The sequence below is a fragment of the Stegastes partitus genome, unplaced genomic scaffold (genome assembly GCF_000690725.1).
Source record: "Stegastes partitus isolate 25-593 unplaced genomic scaffold, Stegastes_partitus-1.0.2 Scaffold41, whole genome shotgun sequence".
NCBI lineage: Eukaryota > Metazoa > Chordata > Actinopteri > Pomacentridae > Stegastes > Stegastes partitus.
Window position 1 is genome coordinate 964,305 of NW_007577772.1, and position 17,582 is coordinate 981,886.

At 41.2% G+C, this 17,582-nt stretch overlaps 1 protein-coding gene across 1 annotated transcript in view; it reads left to right on the forward strand.

The window, feature by feature from the left end:
* Positions 1–7,799, forward strand: part of trip4 (thyroid hormone receptor interactor 4) — a 94,044-nt gene extending 86,245 nt beyond the window's left edge. The window contains exon 13 of the mRNA XM_008304665.1: positions 7,499–7,799. Coding sequence (XP_008302887.1) covers positions 7,499–7,563 — 65 coding nt within the window. The 3' untranslated portion in view covers positions 7,564–7,799. The remainder of the gene's footprint in view (positions 1–7,498) is intronic.
* The last annotated feature ends 9,783 nt before the right edge of the window (positions 7,800–17,582 follow it).

Genomic DNA, 17,582 nt, shown 5'->3' on the forward strand with positions numbered 1-17,582 from the left:
GACATTTGCTTTATTTTTCACCCCAGATGTTGCTGTTTGGGTGGAGATCAACAGTTGACATTGTCCAGACTGAAATATATCTAATTTGTTGACTTTCAGTGAAATTTCCCTTCAACCGTTTGATGGATGGCTATAAAATGTTGGGATACTGGGTATCCTACAGACTTTATGTAGAACACATTCCCATCAGATTTCCCAACAACTGCACTTCTACTAATCGGCATGTGTTTGCAGGCTGATCTAAGATGTTGGACGTGGTGAACGTTAAAGCTAAACATCAGCATGTTAGCATTGTCATTGTGCCTGTAGACAGTTACTAGAGATCAGAGCGCTTTTGAAGCATTTGGTTCATTCAACACACGCTGAGCTCGACCTTTGTTTGTTTTCAGGGCTAGTTATTTCTCAGCGGCAGCTCGAAGGGAGCTAAAAGTGTAGTGGCCGGCTGACTGACGGCAGAAAAATAATCTCATCGTCCGCTCAGCAGGAGGAAATCAACTTTTTCAGCTTTTCAGTCAATGACATGCAGTATATGGTTTTGTTATAAAGTGAGCGAGAAAGAAATTTCTTAACATATAAACAGTGTGAGATTATGTGATTTGAAGCAGCTGTCTGTTGACATGATGCTTCACTCAGAGCGGTAGAAAAACATGCAGGCATGACGCACGTCCTGGACTGGATGTGGATTAAAAGATTTGGTTAAATAGAGGCATATCCGTTCAACGAGATGTTCGATATTTGATCAGTTGTCTTTTTCTTTCTTTTGATGCCACTATAAATTTTAGACAAGTGGCACCTTTCGATGCAACCTTTTTGCTGCTAGAATCTCCTTTTTTAGTTTGGCTTGAAACCAAAGCTGCAGCTGCGCTTTGGTTTTTGGCTTTGCAGCTAAATCCACAAGGTTAACTTCAATAGATGCTTATCAAATTTAAGTCAATTGAAAATAATCAAATATTAGAAAATAGGCATCTCAAGATAAGCATGTGCTTCCATTAAACCATAGCAGGGGAAGGGGGCGCAAACGGTGAAAAACAACTTGGAAGTAGTGAGTTTTGGCCAGTTTATTCCAGCTCTTTTTACACGGGTGAATGGAAATGATTGTCATGATTATGACATATGATTGTAGGCTGCATAAATAGTTATAACTATGTAATTGCATATTTATTATTGATATTAAATCTTTCATTTAAACAGGTTGTGTCATTAAGTTTTCTTTTTCAAAAGAGACTTGTGTACAAAAATGTAAACATATACAGTTTACAGGTAGAGATAAAGCTGTGGACAATAATAACACATGGATTGGCCTTTAGCCTAATTTTTTATTAAAAAGTTAGTAAATAGTTTTAAAAGATCCCCTCAAGTAAAAAACAAGACTGAAACAGTTCTTTGTATCAGGCTGCAAACATGTTTATTTGAGCTGTAAAGTCGGTCCTTTCAACATGGAGGTCTACTGACTTATGGAGCAGCCTCAAGTGGCCGTTGGAGGAACTGCAGTTTGCAGCACAGCAGTTTGTTTTTGTTTGTTTTTTTTATGCTGGAAGATAATAGGCAAAACAAACAGTCAATGCCTTGGCTGAGGACTTCCACTAAACTACTCCAATACTGCAAATTAATGTAGTAGTTTTACAGGGTTACAACAGAGTTGTAGGTGAGTTGGTGTGCTTGAGCTGCCAGGAGCTGGCATTCAAAAGGAAGCAACGGTGCAGACTTAGATCTCAGCCATTCAAAAGCCATGTAAAAAAATGTCTCTAAATATGAAACTTTGGTTCCCAGAAATGAGTTTTTAGAGGTTAAATCAACAACCAGAGAGGGACTTTAAAGATTTATGCCTTTGTTACGAGGGAACAGGCTCTGGGCTGATTGTCACCGACAGTGTTGGAGGTTGGGCTAACACCCTGCTGCTTTTGGTTGATTAATGAGATTTGTTGACAGTCGAGAAAATTCACAGTAACACCTGCCACATCTTCAAAACGAGTACGTTAAGCGAGGATTCATCATTTAATATGAGCTCTCGTATAAAATGCAGCAGCGGTGGAATATGCCTTCCCATCTATTCCTTGACACCGTGTTTGAATTGGAACCATTAAATCCTGCCATTTAGGTTAGGCTTTTTAAAGCCTTTTCACTGTGAGCCTCTTTTTTACTCTCCAGGCAGTATACTTGTGATAGACTCTCAATTGGTTATTGTGGGAGCCCAGTGGGGATCGCTGTAACAGATACCATTGAAGGTTTTACATTTATTCACAGAGCTGGTGGTGCTCCACTTTTAACTTTGCCTTTCTGTGTCATCATCTGTAGGCAGGAAGTAATTTCCTCATGTCAAAGTGTGTCTTCAGAAGGTGTGTCAACATGTGGTTGAAGTGTGTATGCATAGCTGTTCTCGGTTTATTATTCAGGTGCACTGGGATCGGCGTGTAATAAAAAAGATACAATAAGAATACAAAATTCGGCCCTTTTCTCATTCTTCGGTGCGTAGGCAGCGACTCTCTCAGAAAGAGACACAGCAGCCAGCCAATTATTCTTGTGATTATTATTGCAAGGAAGCTGATGGGCCTGCATGTTATTGATGTCAGCGAGGATGTCAATGGACCTCTATTTCAGTCTAATAAATACTCTTTGCACTGCTGCCCCTGGATTTTCAAGGGATTATGTGAGAGCGTTTTCCATTAGCAATGAGCTGCATTCTCCCATTATGCGTAATGGGAATAGCATGCATGCAGTCATATTTGTTAATATGTAAGGAGAGTATCCAAGTGCAGCGCATGTGGCTCGGCGAGTGTGTTTTACGGTCTTGATGATGGAGCTAGCCCTCAGCAGACAACCTGTGCTTATTTTATGGCCTCCTCCCCAGCTGCAGCGTGTGGGCAATAAACCTTTCTCCAGCAATCTCCAAACAGTGCAGCAATCAATGGGAAATTATCTCAGCCAATCGATGGGCCAGCCTTTCTGTTTCTACCTCTGCTGCTGTCCTCCTGTCTGTATCCCTTTCTCCCCTTTACCTCCCCATCCCCCTCTCCCTCCACTTCTTCTCCTCCTCATCCCTTCTGTCTCATTTTTGCTGTCTCTCTGTTTTTTCCACCCACTCCTTCACTGCTACCCTCTCCTCCCCCCTCCCTCCTTCCTCATCTTTGCTTGCATTCCCTTCCAGCTCTCCCGACTCCGCAGCACCTATTTTGAAATGCGACAGCTCAGCAGCTCCGGAGCCATTAACAAAAGTCGCCTTCACACGTGGAATATGTAACGTTGCTGCTTTGACTTTGCCCAGCGAAGATAATGAGTGTGATTTGTTACGAGGCCCTAAATCTGTTGTTGTCCTTGGTTGTCAGTGGCTAGGTGCATAAAAGCTGGTTATTTACCCATGTTTCGCCTAAGGAGGTATTTCAAACATTTAACGTCGCCCTCTGGTTAAAATCGAGCTTTTTAACATACCTAACATGACTGTGTGTTGGTGCACATTGTGGAGGAAGCAGCCATTTTTAGACAAAAACTGCGTTATTTTCACACCCATCAGTAGAAAATGTAAGGTAAGTACTGCCTGCATTTTCTGAATTCAGTGGCACCTTTTGATGTGACATTCCATCCTGAACACGACTGATATTGTTATATGATACCGCAGCTCTTCTACCCATCCACGACCATGTCAGCTCTGGAGACAGTGCACCCTCAGCTGCCTTTGAAGTTAAATGATTTTCCGCTAAGATAAGAAACCATATGGGGATAACTGCGCAGACACTGAATAAATAAGAAACTTACTCAGTTCTAAATGATAAATGCTCGTTCCTTGAGTGCTTGTTTTGATTGTTCCAATCAGTTCCTTCTCATATACGCTGATGCACGACATTTCATAGAAATGTCACTGTGTCATGACAAGGAAAACTGCCAGAGCCCATTTTCCACAATATTGATTCCAGCTTCCACTCGCACAACACCCAAAAGGAAGCAAAGGAAAGGGCTGAATGAGTTAGAGGAGTTGGAGCATTAGTACACTTTCCCAAAAAGAAAGTCTGCTTATGCTGGCACAACACCACTCTGACTCCTGCTCCCTGGAGTTCAGCTGCCATCTCGCTATTTTATGATATAGTTATTGGGCTCTTAGCATCTAATATTTATTTTCCTCTAAAATACAGGCTACAGTGGGACTGCTCTTAGACCTTGTGTGCTGAATGTTAAAAAAAAAAAGCCTTTTTAAGTTATGATGTATTTCTGGTATGGTGAATGTATCATTAAAGTAATCTTGGATAACCCTTTTGGCAGCATTCTCCCCCCCAAAAAAAAAAATTCCAGAGGTGTTTCCACGCCTAAGCAGCGCTTGCTGCTGGCAGAACAGACAGACACTGACAGCCATTCAGTCAGGCTTGGAAATGGTGAGCAAACAGCACTTCTCCTAAACACCTTGTTTATGCTGCTACTACCCACAGAGTTCAGCCATAACGTGACAACATGAAAAGAAAGCACAAGTGACAACCACCACCCCTGCCTGTCACACTTGGATCATTTTTTCCTCCCTGCCTCAGCCACGGGGAAAACAGCCAGCTAATGCCGCGGTTTGACAAACAGGAGGCTTGTGTGAGGCGCACACACTGAGAAACAGGGTTATTATTCGCTTTGAAGTCAAGGATGAGGTCAACGCGGGTTATCGAAGCCCGGCAGAGGTTGCCCTGTTGCAGAAAAAGGACAAAGCAGCGCAGCGTGGTTGGTGAGGATGAGCTCTAAAAGACAAATCTGAAACGTGATCAATATTGGGGACGCTGTATTGACAGAGGAGGGTTTCAGTTACGGTAGATTAGGAGGTCAGCTCCGGTCAGTGGCTGCAGGGGTTTTTGTTTACACACCATAGCTACAAGCTACAAGCATTCGTATAAATAGCACCTTGATAAAATCCCTCTTTAAGATTCTCAGCTGTTTCATCTTTGTAAACATTCTCATCTGAGGCTCACTTGAATTTATATGCAGCAGATTATAACCATGGAAATGATCACAACAATGGAACTACTGTTTTATGACGACGGTAGTCTGCTAATCATCAGGTTTGTGCAGGTGCTGTTAGCTCGTCCAGCTACAAAATCCTAAAGGATTAATGAAGGAGTCCTCGACTGATGGCAGACAAAAACACAAGCACAGACATCATCTTCCCCTTGAGACATTAGTGGAGAGTACCGACAAATACTGACTAGTGTTTATTAGTTACTCCTAGAATATTTCCTGCTTTCCTCTGGATTTCTGTGTAGACCTGTTACAAATCACATCTCTGTGAAAGAGCTGAGAAGTCAAGTTGGTCAATTAAAGTTTCACACAAGACTCACTATCAGCCCCCCAAGTATGTTTTCTGCACATAAATAATATTTGTTTTCCAACTGAACATTACAGTGTTCTTTTCTGTGCTGACGATGCAGTCTTGTATGTCACTGACTTTTCCATAAATCCAGGTTTTAGTCTCTTTTATTAATTTGACACCACAAGAATAAATATATAAAAACTGTACAATAAAACAAGTATTTAAAATTTGGCTAGGTAGCAAATTGTCCCACAAAAACCCATGTTGACCACCTCAGTGCAGTTTTGTTTGATCTGCCTTTATGCTGACAGGTCCATCTTGTTTGCCACCGATTCTTCTGCACGTCCAGATTTTAGTCTCAAAATTCTATATTTTTCATACTTTTACACATTTACTGCAAATTTCTTTTAAGAATTTATTATTTGATTATACACAATGTATCTTTTTGGTACAAATTGACATTTGCCGATGGCTTCAAATGAAGTTGACTGATGAAAATGTTCGTGCAAGAATCAGTATTTGCCCTCCTGCTATTTCTTTTACTCACTTTATACTGATGATACTATCTTGTTTACTGTAGATTCTTCTGGAACTCTTCAGATTACAATGTGATATCAGCAGCATCAAGATCATTTAATAATGCGAAACTTCAACAAAAAACAAAACAAAACCATTTGCAGTCGTGACTCGATAATCCGACACTAAATATAAAACCTTCTTTTATGTCAGATAGCAAGGCTGTCGGATTGTCAAGACGGAGGTCGAGATACAAGGAGGGCTTGATGCTTGAACGGTCATTTGTTGTAAATATTCATTGCTTATAGTTGTTATAATAACTAGTAGGGCTGGTCCGAATACCACTTTCTGGACTCTGGATATTTCAGCCCAATTAATGATGAATATTCTGTGCGGTTGTGGGGACACTTCCACCCCGGGGGAGCACTCCGACAGGGTGGAAGTGGCCGGAACGCACAGGCAGTACTTGGCTACTGATGCCAGTTTAGTTAGCGGTCACACTTCTGTTTCCACCATCGGTGGCAGCGGCGAGGGAGTGGCAGTTACGCTCCACCGTTACCATCCGTGTTTACTTCCGCAAACACTGAGCACGCTCACTGCGTGTGACGTCGTCATGTTCTCTTCTGTCCATGTGGGACACTTCTGTGTCGTATGAAGTTCACACAGCAGATCACATACAAGTCGCATTTAATTGTAAATGTGAACGAACTCGCAAAAAAAACAGATTTCACAAAAAAAATCCGAATTGAGCATTAAGTCCTGCAGTCTGAACATAGCCAATCTGTCGGATTGTTCAGTCAGATAATACGCCGTTATCCTAATTTGTGACATAAAATGTCATGTCGGAGTCGGAATCCAAGGCTGTCGGTATGTTAAGGCTATTTTTAATGGGTTCCGTTTGTTTTTCCTAAAAACCTGTCAGATAGCAAAGTTTTGGATTGTTAAGGGTCGGATTATCGAGTCACGCCTGTATTTCACAAGAGCACAGAGCTTTGATGTTCTGACTATAATCCATACAGGACCATGATGGAGGCCAACCTTTGGAGAAAAATCGAAATTTTTCCTTGTGGCCTTTCAAACCTTTACACAACCCGTTCTGCTATCTACACCTGATTATAGTGATCATGTAAGCTGTCGCCACTAACCTTGAAGTAAAGGATGTCATTTACCACAGCGTGATTCAGTTGTTGCTCAGTGAGATGGTTTTAATTAGTCCTTGTGTGACTGTGATGACGGCTGTGTATGACTGCATTGTCTTAATGTAACGCTGCATGTATCTAATTTGTTCAAGGCAGCAAAAAAAATAAAAAATGACAAGGTGTATTTACTTGTAGCTCAGTGTTACATCATCATCCTTTGTGTGTGTGTGTGTGTGTGGTCTTTGCTGCCATCGGATTGTTTTGAATATGCATCCTCGGTGTGTAACTGAATTAAAAGACACCCTGTTTTGTTGCCGATCTCTCTCTGCCCTGGAATAAAAGGTCTCGTAGGTCTTTTACTTCATCATCTCGCTGTCTCACACTCGCTCTCTCACGGCCTGTCTCTGTGCATCTACCCGAGGCCGCCTGTAATCAGCAGGCCTTGAGCTCTCAGAAAGGTCATTCTGTCCCTTTGATGGTGTTTTGATTCATCCCTTCCTCTTCTCTCTCTCTCCCCCTCCCACTCTTCCCCTTTCTCCCCCCTCCTCCTCCTCCCTCTTTCCTCTCACAGGGAAGCTGGAGAGTCAGTACCACCAGGGTGCCAAGAAGGGGCTGGTCCCGTCAGCTGCAGAGTGACGCTGGAGGAAGACAAACCGTCTGATCTCACGGGAACATGGCAAATTATGCTTTCTTAAAAAAAAAAAAACTCTTTTCCACTGGGTTGTCCCAACATTTTATCAGGAGTTACCGTTGCTGACATATGACCAGCACCAGCCAGGAAAATCGCTTCAAATCACAAACTTGTGGAATCATTGTGACAAATTTCTACAATAAAAAAAAACGATTAAAATTTGATTTGTCAAAACGGACAACAAGGCTGCTGTCTTTTATCGATGTTTTGATTGTGCTACTCTAACTAGAAATCTGTGAAAACTATTTATGAGATCACACAGCAAATATTAGTACAGTTTCTTTTTTTTTTTTTTAGTCAAAAGCTTCATAACCACCAGAGAAATTGCTGTTTGCGTCTCTTCTATTCAGAAGAAGCAGCCCCGTCATTACCCTTCTCACACCTAAGGCCACATTTAGACCAACAATGGCGCTGTGTTAAAACACACACACACACACACACACACACACAGCCCTCCCATTAATTTCAATAAGACCCATTTCATTGCAGCAGCGGGGGCATGACGCAGAGCACTCCAGCAATCACCCAGCATCACCCGGCAACACACCGTTTCAACTAATCAAGTACATGCATATTATATACTTGTTGTGTGTAAACTTGAGCATTGTGCTAATTATTTTTGTTTGACTCACATTCATTGAGCACAAGGAGTAAAATTATCGCCGCCACTTTGTTTCTTCGAGCCTAAACCGCCGTCTGATAAGCACCTCAGACTTATTATTCAACCCGGACTTCCTGGATGGTATTTCATCTCCTCTCCTGTACCTGCAGCGACATGCCCACGCTGAGGAAAGCCCTCGGATGCAGGGTTATTTTCAGTCTAAACAGCGTGGGTTATCTGGCCTGTATCTCCCTGCTCACCACCATACCACTGTAAACCAGTTTTCAACTGTAAACGTTTTTAAAGGTGCTTTCTGAACCCCCTGAACCCTACCGCACGTTAGCGGGTTTGAGAGACGTGTTATCTTTTTAAAAAATCAATAAAATGACACCATTTATCAGAGCCAGAAACTGTAAAGACAGATTCAGATTCAACTCCAGCTCTGGTGGAAAAACGCAGATCTAAGCTTGAAATGGTCATGTTTAGTCAAAAGCACTTTATTCTACATGTCTCATTTAAAAATTCATCAAAAAAATAAATGCTTTGTTTTAACCAGATTCTGTAAAAAGAAAAAACAACAACAACAACAACAAAATCTGCCTTCACCAATGCAGCCATAAACTCTTGAGTGACATACCGTAATGTCCAGACTATAAGCTGCTACTTTTTTTACACGCTTTGAACACTGCGGCTCAAACAATGATTGGCTAGTTTATGGATTTTTACGATTTTTACGAATTTGCCTCGACACTAAAGTGACATTGAGAGCGACAACGAAAGAAAGACTGAGGAAGTGTGTGACGAAGGAATTCTGAGGCTGCTCATTTCCGACACTGAAGAAGACGACTTTAGTGTTTTTAGTAGGAAGATGAAGATAGCGATCAATGACTTTTCCTGGTAGGTGACTGTATTTTTTACTTTTTCAACCAGCCTTGTTACAGGTACTGTTTGGAAAAAAGCATTTACGGTTCGTATTTGTGTATGTTACTGGAACGTCTTTAATTAAAAGTTTTAAAAAAATCTTTCGGTGTAAATATCTCATGTTACAACGTGGACACCTGCAGCTTATAGACAAGTCCGGCCAATATATGTACAATTTTTTTTTTCTTTTTAAAGTTAGCGGGTGCTGCTGATATTCAGGTGCGCTCATAGTCTAAAAATTACGGTAGTGAAATATTTATAGTGTGCAGAGCCACCATTTGTTCCCCAGTTTTGGTAGCATTTGTGGGTATTTGGAAAATTGTTGAATATTCTATTTTTTTCTAGTTATTGTACAAATAAATAATCAAAACATTTTTTTAATTCCTAGAATTTATGCTATTATAACTTTGTCATGATGCACAGAGGTTCTCTACCTCTAGTCATGGTTGTGCCGTTTGTGCATCACCTCAAAAAATGAGCCCAAAGTGAGTAAAAACGTGACAAAAGCAAAAGAAAAGCACTCAGAGACTGCTTAGGTTTCAAGATTTCAGTCGATTTAGCAACACTTTTGGTTGTTGGTAGTTAAAAATGCATCATATCTGCATCTTCGCTTGTTCACTCGTATACAAAGATGCCAAGTCTTGGGTAAGACTTCGGGACCTTCCGTGCACCGACTACCAGCCATGAAATCATTTATTTGGACGTCTCGAGGCTCCTCTGCGCTTATATTCCCGCACACACCAGCTCTTTGACATCTTTATTATTAAGTGCTGTTGTGACAGGCTCTGATTGATAGTTTTCATGTGCAGTGTAATTTAGTGTTTCAACATTTTTGCGTGCTCTTGCAGTGCTGTGTGTTTATTTCCTTCTCGGTGTGTTTGAGTGGCTCTTTGACTAAGCTGTTTCTTGCCTGAGGGTGTATTTCACCACGGTTTGAAAAGCATAGCATGAATCACCAGTACACACACACACACACACACCCATCCCGAGTTGTTATGTTTTTGCCTGTGCCTAGCATTGTAATTTGCCGTTGATTAGCTTAGATTTACTCTTGTTTGAGTTGCAGATTAGCTACAACTCTCCGCTCCACTCCATTCAGCATGAGAACGCATAATTGCAGCAGCCCTCCCAGTAATCTCCCAGCCAGAGAATGTAAGAGGTCTCTTTTGTGGAGTTTCTCAATAGAAGGTGTGGGTTTTTTTTTTTTTTTTTTTCAGAATTGACTAAATTCAGCCCCCAGTGAATCGACGATGACAGCTACTTGCCCTGTGGGTGGCCTTTTCTTCTGTCTTCCACATCAGGGGCATTTCTCCGGATGAGAACCGACATGCAAGTTCACATAAACAAGGGCTCGGCGCTGTTACGGCGAACAATTAAGCGCATGCAGTTTTTACTAAGCCTCTTTAGATAAACACCATGAGATCATATGCTGTTGGTTTTTCATGCACAAAAGATGATGCGATGTGCGGAGGAAACGCTCGAGGTGATCCGTTTAAATAGTAAAAACGCTGTCTGCAAGCTGCGGCAGATAAAGTGCTAGCAGCAGATCAGCCTGTTTTTGTTTTGTTTTTTTTTAATGTTCTTGTTGGCTTTCTGGAGTGAAGTTCGATGAGAGGTGTAATGGCAATCCTCGGTTCTGTGGAGGTTTATGTGGCGAGCTGCTTCTTGGCCGGGAGCGCTAACTTCCAGAGTCTCTGCTGGCTGCCTGGCAACTGCTCAGAGCCAAGAACGTCTGGTGCGTTTAGGTTTTTGCACTGATTAAACAAACTATAATGTGTTAATTAGAGAGTTTTAGAGGTGCTGGTAGGCATATTTTTTTATGTATCTTTTACGGCAATGCCAGTCGAGCTAAACCATCCTGTTTCCAGTGTGCAGGCTAAGCTAACACGGTTCTGGCTTCATATTGGGCCAACAACTGGTGTTTCCCAATGATTGGTATTTGTACCTATATTGACTGATTATTGATGAATTAAATGCACGACTTCAGGTCTGATTTAGAAACCTCTCTTCCATTGTCTTCCCTCTACGGTCTCAGAAATGTATCTCAAGCAGAGACTAACACAAGCTGTTGCCACAACCCAGGAAGTTAGCTTCTCTCACGGTGGCTAATGCGATGCTAACGGCTAGCAGCTAAGTTAGGACTTTTTTTTATTTTTCATTGCGGATTTACACGGTACAGCGCGTATTAGAATGAAATTATGTTGCAGAAGGCTAAAAAAAAAAAGAAAAACAGATGAAATAGGGAATATATATGTAAAAATAATAAATAGGTTAAAAAAAAACGGTGTGAACAGAAGAAAATCTAAATGAAAGAAACTCTGAATAAAACCTATATAAAATAGAATGCTGACAATATATTGCATTTTTTTGTTATAATGTTTTATTGCACAGTGAAAGGCAGCCACAGATTAACCTGAAACAGCAATAATTAGTCATGCGTTAGGGTCTGGACCTTAGTGGGAAATAAAAGTGATAGATCAGTGAAAGATTAAGAAAATAGACGAGAACTGCAGGAAACAATCGATCCCAAATAATCAGAGAAGAGCGTCCTGATTTAATTTCGCCTATTTCAATTTTACATATTCAGTTATAGTCACCCTCATTAATGAAGAAGCTTCATTATGAATGACAGGTTCTATCACATGCTGTTAAAACATTACATTTAATGCATATTGGTTCCAAATAGGGGCTGTAAGATGGAGCAGTGGTTAGCACTGTTGTCTCTCAGCTAGAAGGTCGCTGGTTTGTGTCCCGATGAGGACACTCGGGATCTTTCTGTGTGGAGTCTCCATGTTCTCCCCATGCAGCGTGGGTTCTCTCCCACACAGTCCAAAAACATGTTGAGGTTAATTGGTGATTCTAAATTGTCCATAGGTGTGAATGTGAGTGTGCTTGGTTGTCTGTCTCTAAGTGTAGCCCTGTGATCGACTGGCGACCTGTCCAGGGTGTCCCCTGCCTTCACCCTGAGTCAGCTGGGATAGACTCCAGCCCCCCATGACCCTAGTGAGGATTAAGAAGTGTATAGATAATGGATGGATGGATACCGGTCGATCCCTACTACATATATAACAAATACAAGGGTGATACTGGTCCTTTTTTATCAAAGAAGGAAATTATTAATTGTGCTTCCCAAAATGTCAATCTTGACTTTAACTCTCACTGTAAGTGGCGTCTCTGTGCTTGATCAGTGCGCCTCAGGCTTCTTCTGCTACATCACACAGCAGTCGCCCTGCTGTTAATGATGCCGCTGAACAAGGGAGAGGAACTAATCAGAGTAGATGAAGCAATATAACAAGCACGGCATCGTCCAATTTTGAGCACCACCTGTTTCAGGAGCAGGAACTCCAAACCGAAAAAAACCCTGTCACCGTCCAACTTTCGTCCAGTTAGCCAAGGTCTCAAATTAAATTAGACATTAAAAAAAAAAGAGTGGGGGAGGGGGGCGGTAATGTATTTATTCATCATTTGGGCTGAAAAAGATGCCCAGCTGAATTTCCTGATTGAAATGAAATGTAATTGACTCCAGTCCAACAGTATGCCCTCCTCGCCGTCAAGCCAAGTTTCCAGTTGTAGAAGCAGCAGGACCTTTGTGTGCTTGCTGAGAGACTGATTGGTCTGAGGGCAGCCGGGTCCCATCCCCCCATCCCCGCAGGCCGGGAAGAGGAATTAGGCTTTGGAGCACTTTAGAAGAGGTGGTGGCAGGCCGGGGGAACAATACAACCTGGGAGCAGCTTACGGCTCATCCATCCCATAATCCGTCACAGAACGCTGCCTGTCGAGCCGCCGCGGCCGCACAAAGGAAATATTTAGGAAGGGATACTGTCAATATTTGCTCATTTAAGACAATTTGACGGCAGTAGTTGGATGGATTGAGATCACGGCAGCTTCCTCCTCATTAACGCGACAACTTCACACGTGTAACGCCTCGACGTTTCCACCGAGCCGCCACTCACTTATCTCGGCACTTTGTTTAACTGTGGATTAATTACAGGAAAACGTGGCTGCTCGCTTTCTGGCGGAGACTTAGATGAGGCGGCTGATAGTTAGCTTTAGCTTAGCTTAGCTTAGCTTAGCACAGAGAGTGGAAACAGGGAAACTGCTAGCCTGGCTCTGTAGTTTTAAACAGTAATTAGCTATTTTTTTGACTAATGAGTTTCAAGTTTAGTTTCAAATTCAATCCTTTTATATAACTCTTGGTGGGAAATAAAGGGAGTTTTCAATTTTTAGAGCTTAAATTTAGTTTGTATTTACTGCACAGAAATGAAATTGGTGTCGATCCTTTATCAAACTGTTGACAAAAAGCAAATAAAGCTAGTTTTAGATATTTAGAGCTCGAGTTTAGCTTCATATTCAATCTTCTCATCTGTATCTTGGCGGGAAACCAAATAAAGTTAGTTTTAGATCTTTAGAGCTTGAGTTTAGCTTCATTTTTACTGTACAAACACAAGATTGGTGTCAATTTTCTCATCTAAGTCTTTCCAAAAAAGCAAATAAAGCCAGTTTTAGATCTTTAGAGCTCGAGTTTAGTTTCATATTCAGTCTTTGTATTCTAATTCTTGGTGGGAAACTAAATAAAGTTTTAGATCTTTAGAGCACATGTTAAGCTTCATATTTATCACACAGACATGAGCATGTTGTCGATCTTTTAGTCTAACTCTTGGCAAAAAAGCAAATAAAGCTAGTTTTACATCTTTACAACCTGAGTTTAGCTTCAGATTTACTATCCAGACTTGAGCTTGGTGTCAATCTTCTCATCTAACTCTTGGCAGGAAACCAAAAAAAAGGTAGTTTTAGATCCTGTAAACTCGAGTTTAGCTTCATACTGAATCTTCTCATCTAACTTTTGGCAGGAAACCAAATAAAGGTAGTTTTCAGTGTTTAGAACTCAAGTTTAGCTTCATATTTACTGTACAGATATGAAAGTGGTGTCGATCTTCTCATCTAACTCTTGGCAGAAAATAAAATAAAGGTAGTTCCCCACAGTCCAACAGGCGGTTTCTTGCATAAAACACATTTCCTGAGCAATTCTACAATTGTCCGACCTTGATATAGGGCTTAATAGAGCAGAATTCCTGCCATCTCCGTTGTATGTCATGGCTCGTCGACTTTGGTTAGTCTCCAGGTCCAAGGTGGGCCCCATCAGAGGAGGGGAAGCACATGAACTTTTGAAAGCTTATATTCCCTCAAGGGCGGCCAGAAAAACACAGAGATCTGAGATGTCTGTTCACGAGGGGCCGTAACCTGTTTGCCCTCGAGGAACGGGCGACAGTAAATGTTAATATCAGATCTGTAAATTATCCTTCCCACAAATGCACGAAATCCGCAAGGAGGAAGAGACTTCTCCAAAGACTGCTGACTTCTAGGATTTGGGGGTGAGAGGAGAGCAGATGCATAAATTCAATTAAAAATGGATTTTCCATCACAAATTGCTTTCACTCGCTGCCATTTCTAAAGATCCACTGATAAGCGATCAATTTAGCCCGAGACCTTTTGACCTCCTTGAATGAGACGGTGTCTGTAACAACACAAATGCAGGAGGGGATGTTTAAAATTATGGCCGCATCAATTTTCCGAAGAGAATACAACAGAAACAACCCGGCGAAATTACTCAAACTCCAAGCTAAAGAGACTCCTGGGTCTTCACATTAGAGTAAAATGGCTGTCCATAGAAAACCCCCCACCAGGACGTCTCCACAGCCTCTTAGCTCACATGATGCCACACTGTAGACACTTGTGTTGATTGTCTGTCTTCAAGGCCTCTTCTGTCAGGAGGGCTGAAGCTCTGAACATAGTGTTTTGTCAAAGCTTTAGTCTCTTGAATATGTAAAATAGTCCCTTCCAGGCTTCTGTTTTCTCAGGAGCAGGCACTGTAACAGATACATAACATGATTACCCCGGATTAACTATTTGCATATTGCTATATGATCGACAACAAATGCAAACCCGTTTCTTTTGCCACAGGCTTACAAACGTGTCCTTATTCTGTTAAAAATGTAATGAGGAGAGTTGCAGACACATGACAAAACTGTTGAAATGTCGGGGATGCAACAAGAGAAAACTGTCACAAATAGAAAAAAAAATCTGAAAACAGCGTTTGTTCTGGATCACTTACATTCAAAGAAAGCTTTTGCAACAACAACAAAAAAAAAGCCTCATGATGGCAGCACTAGTGGTGGTGGTGGTGGTGTGATTTCTGTTTGACTAATTGGGTCAAAACCCAAGTTTGTCCCAAATAAGATGTTTCGTGCAAATTTAGAACATGCTCTGAAAGATGTCATTACTTTCATGCTCGATCTGGTTTTTGGTGGCACCGATCATGTGTTAAAAGACACATGAATACATCTTTAACAAGCTGTGAATCCCCAGTTTTGTTTTTTCTTCACATTTTGCCTTTTAGTCGAGGAACTGGATCTCCTCTTGAAACAGAATCCCATATTGCTTTACTGACGCCACCGTTCGTTACGGTGCTGATTAATTCTTGGCTCTTCTCCTCGGCTTAATGTATGTTGTTGTTTGCATGACTCCCATCCATTAAGCACTAATGGCAGATGACCTCAGCTTGTGTTTGCGTGGATATGACCAGACAACGCAACCACAGGCTAAAAAAAAAATAGAAGCAGAAACAATCGTACAACTCATCTCTCTGCCCATCGCAATATTCTGTAAAGAGACTGCCTCATTCAGTGCCTGCTTTAAAACAAGCGCTCGATAGTTTCCTCAGTAGTGAGCCGTAAATTTTGATTTCGTTCTCTCGCTGTGGGGTTGCTCAGATGTAATTTGGCGTCAGCTAAACACAAAGAACTGCATTGAGGGATTGTTAGCAGAACTGCTCTTTGACTTCATTCAATGAAAATGGAAGAGGATAAACATAATGCGGCGTATCGTCAGGATGGACTGAGGCCTGCGTGAGGCCACTGACATTCTCACATGCTGCTGTTTGTTATGTTCACCATCTGACTTTGGTGCTATAAATTGCTGAGCTGTGTCAAACTCAGAGCACAACTTGAGGTTAAGGGAATTTCATTCGTTTTTCACGTGTTTATTTGTAAACTAAAGCACAGATATATATTTTTAAACTGATAATTGCTGCTTGAAATGTCAAAGTCCCTCTCTGGTCACTGGTTAAACCACTATGAGCTTGTTTCTGTGTATGAAAGTGACATATAATGATATTGCCTCTTTCTCTTCCCACTTGTCCGCTGCTCGAGCACACCAGCTCACCTGCTCAAACACTGTAGTCTGCGCTACACAATAGTAAGTTGTAGTATTGGATCAATTCAGCCACATATAATCTGGAAACTGGTTCTGAAGAAGAATAAGATCCATCCTGCAAGGATTAGTTCCTTAGAATTTATATTTGAAACTTTGAATATCTGATCTGAATTCTTGCTTTAGAGACCGACAAGGTTCAAGGTTGAAATGTTCAGCCATGACTGCTTATTTCACCCACGGTGTGAGATCTAACATATAAAAAACCACCATGTGGACATGCCAACAAGGTAAAAAAAAACTTGTTTTTAACTGGATCGCATGAACGTCTGAAATCAATGGAAATCCATCCAACCGTTGATGGAATATTTCAGTCGTTGTTTCAGTCAGGGATCATAAATAGGTGGGACATTTCAGCCTCCACCAAAATGGTATCTACATAAAATGTAAAAACTTGATTATAACAAGACAAAAATCCAACTCATAACTCCATTAGGACTGCAACATATGTTAGCGTTTGACGTTGTGATGTGTGGATGCGCTGTGGTCACATTGCAAGAGGTGCAATGTGAAGGCGAGTAAATTAACTCAAAAACATCAGGCTGCAACTTTTTTCTTTCATTTTCATCATATACAAGAGAAGCCTGTCTGACAGAAGATAACACTGGGTTACAAAACAATATTTTTTGAGGGTGTCTAGGATTTTTTTTTAGGATTTAGGACACTTTTGCAACGCTGAATCCAAAAATGACATCTGCTTTTCTGTATCAGGTCAGGTTTTTATGCCAACTCGATTTTTAAAAAAATCGATTTTGCCACTAAATCGATTACACGCTTTATCCTGATCACCAAGCTTAAGGCCAAAATAAGCATGAGAAGCACATTTTATGAAGTTGGTGACCGAGTATCTGTTTGGAACAAAAGTGTATTTGCCACAGATGTAGCAGAAGACACCAGGCTTATTTCTACAAGTCCTTCTGGCTGAAGCCATTTGTTTTCAATGCATGTTTTGAGGCAAAGAACACTAAATATCTAACAATATTGAAGCAGAGAAAACTGTCATAAACTACAACTAATGTTATGATCACACCATCCGGTGGTGTTCATTCAGATGTTCACCTTGATAAAATCACTAATGTGTTGTTCATAAACCAGGGGGTAAACTTTCTATCTAAACTTAATTCACCTGCAAATATTTATAGCATCAACTTGTAAAGGTTTCAGAATTTGTTC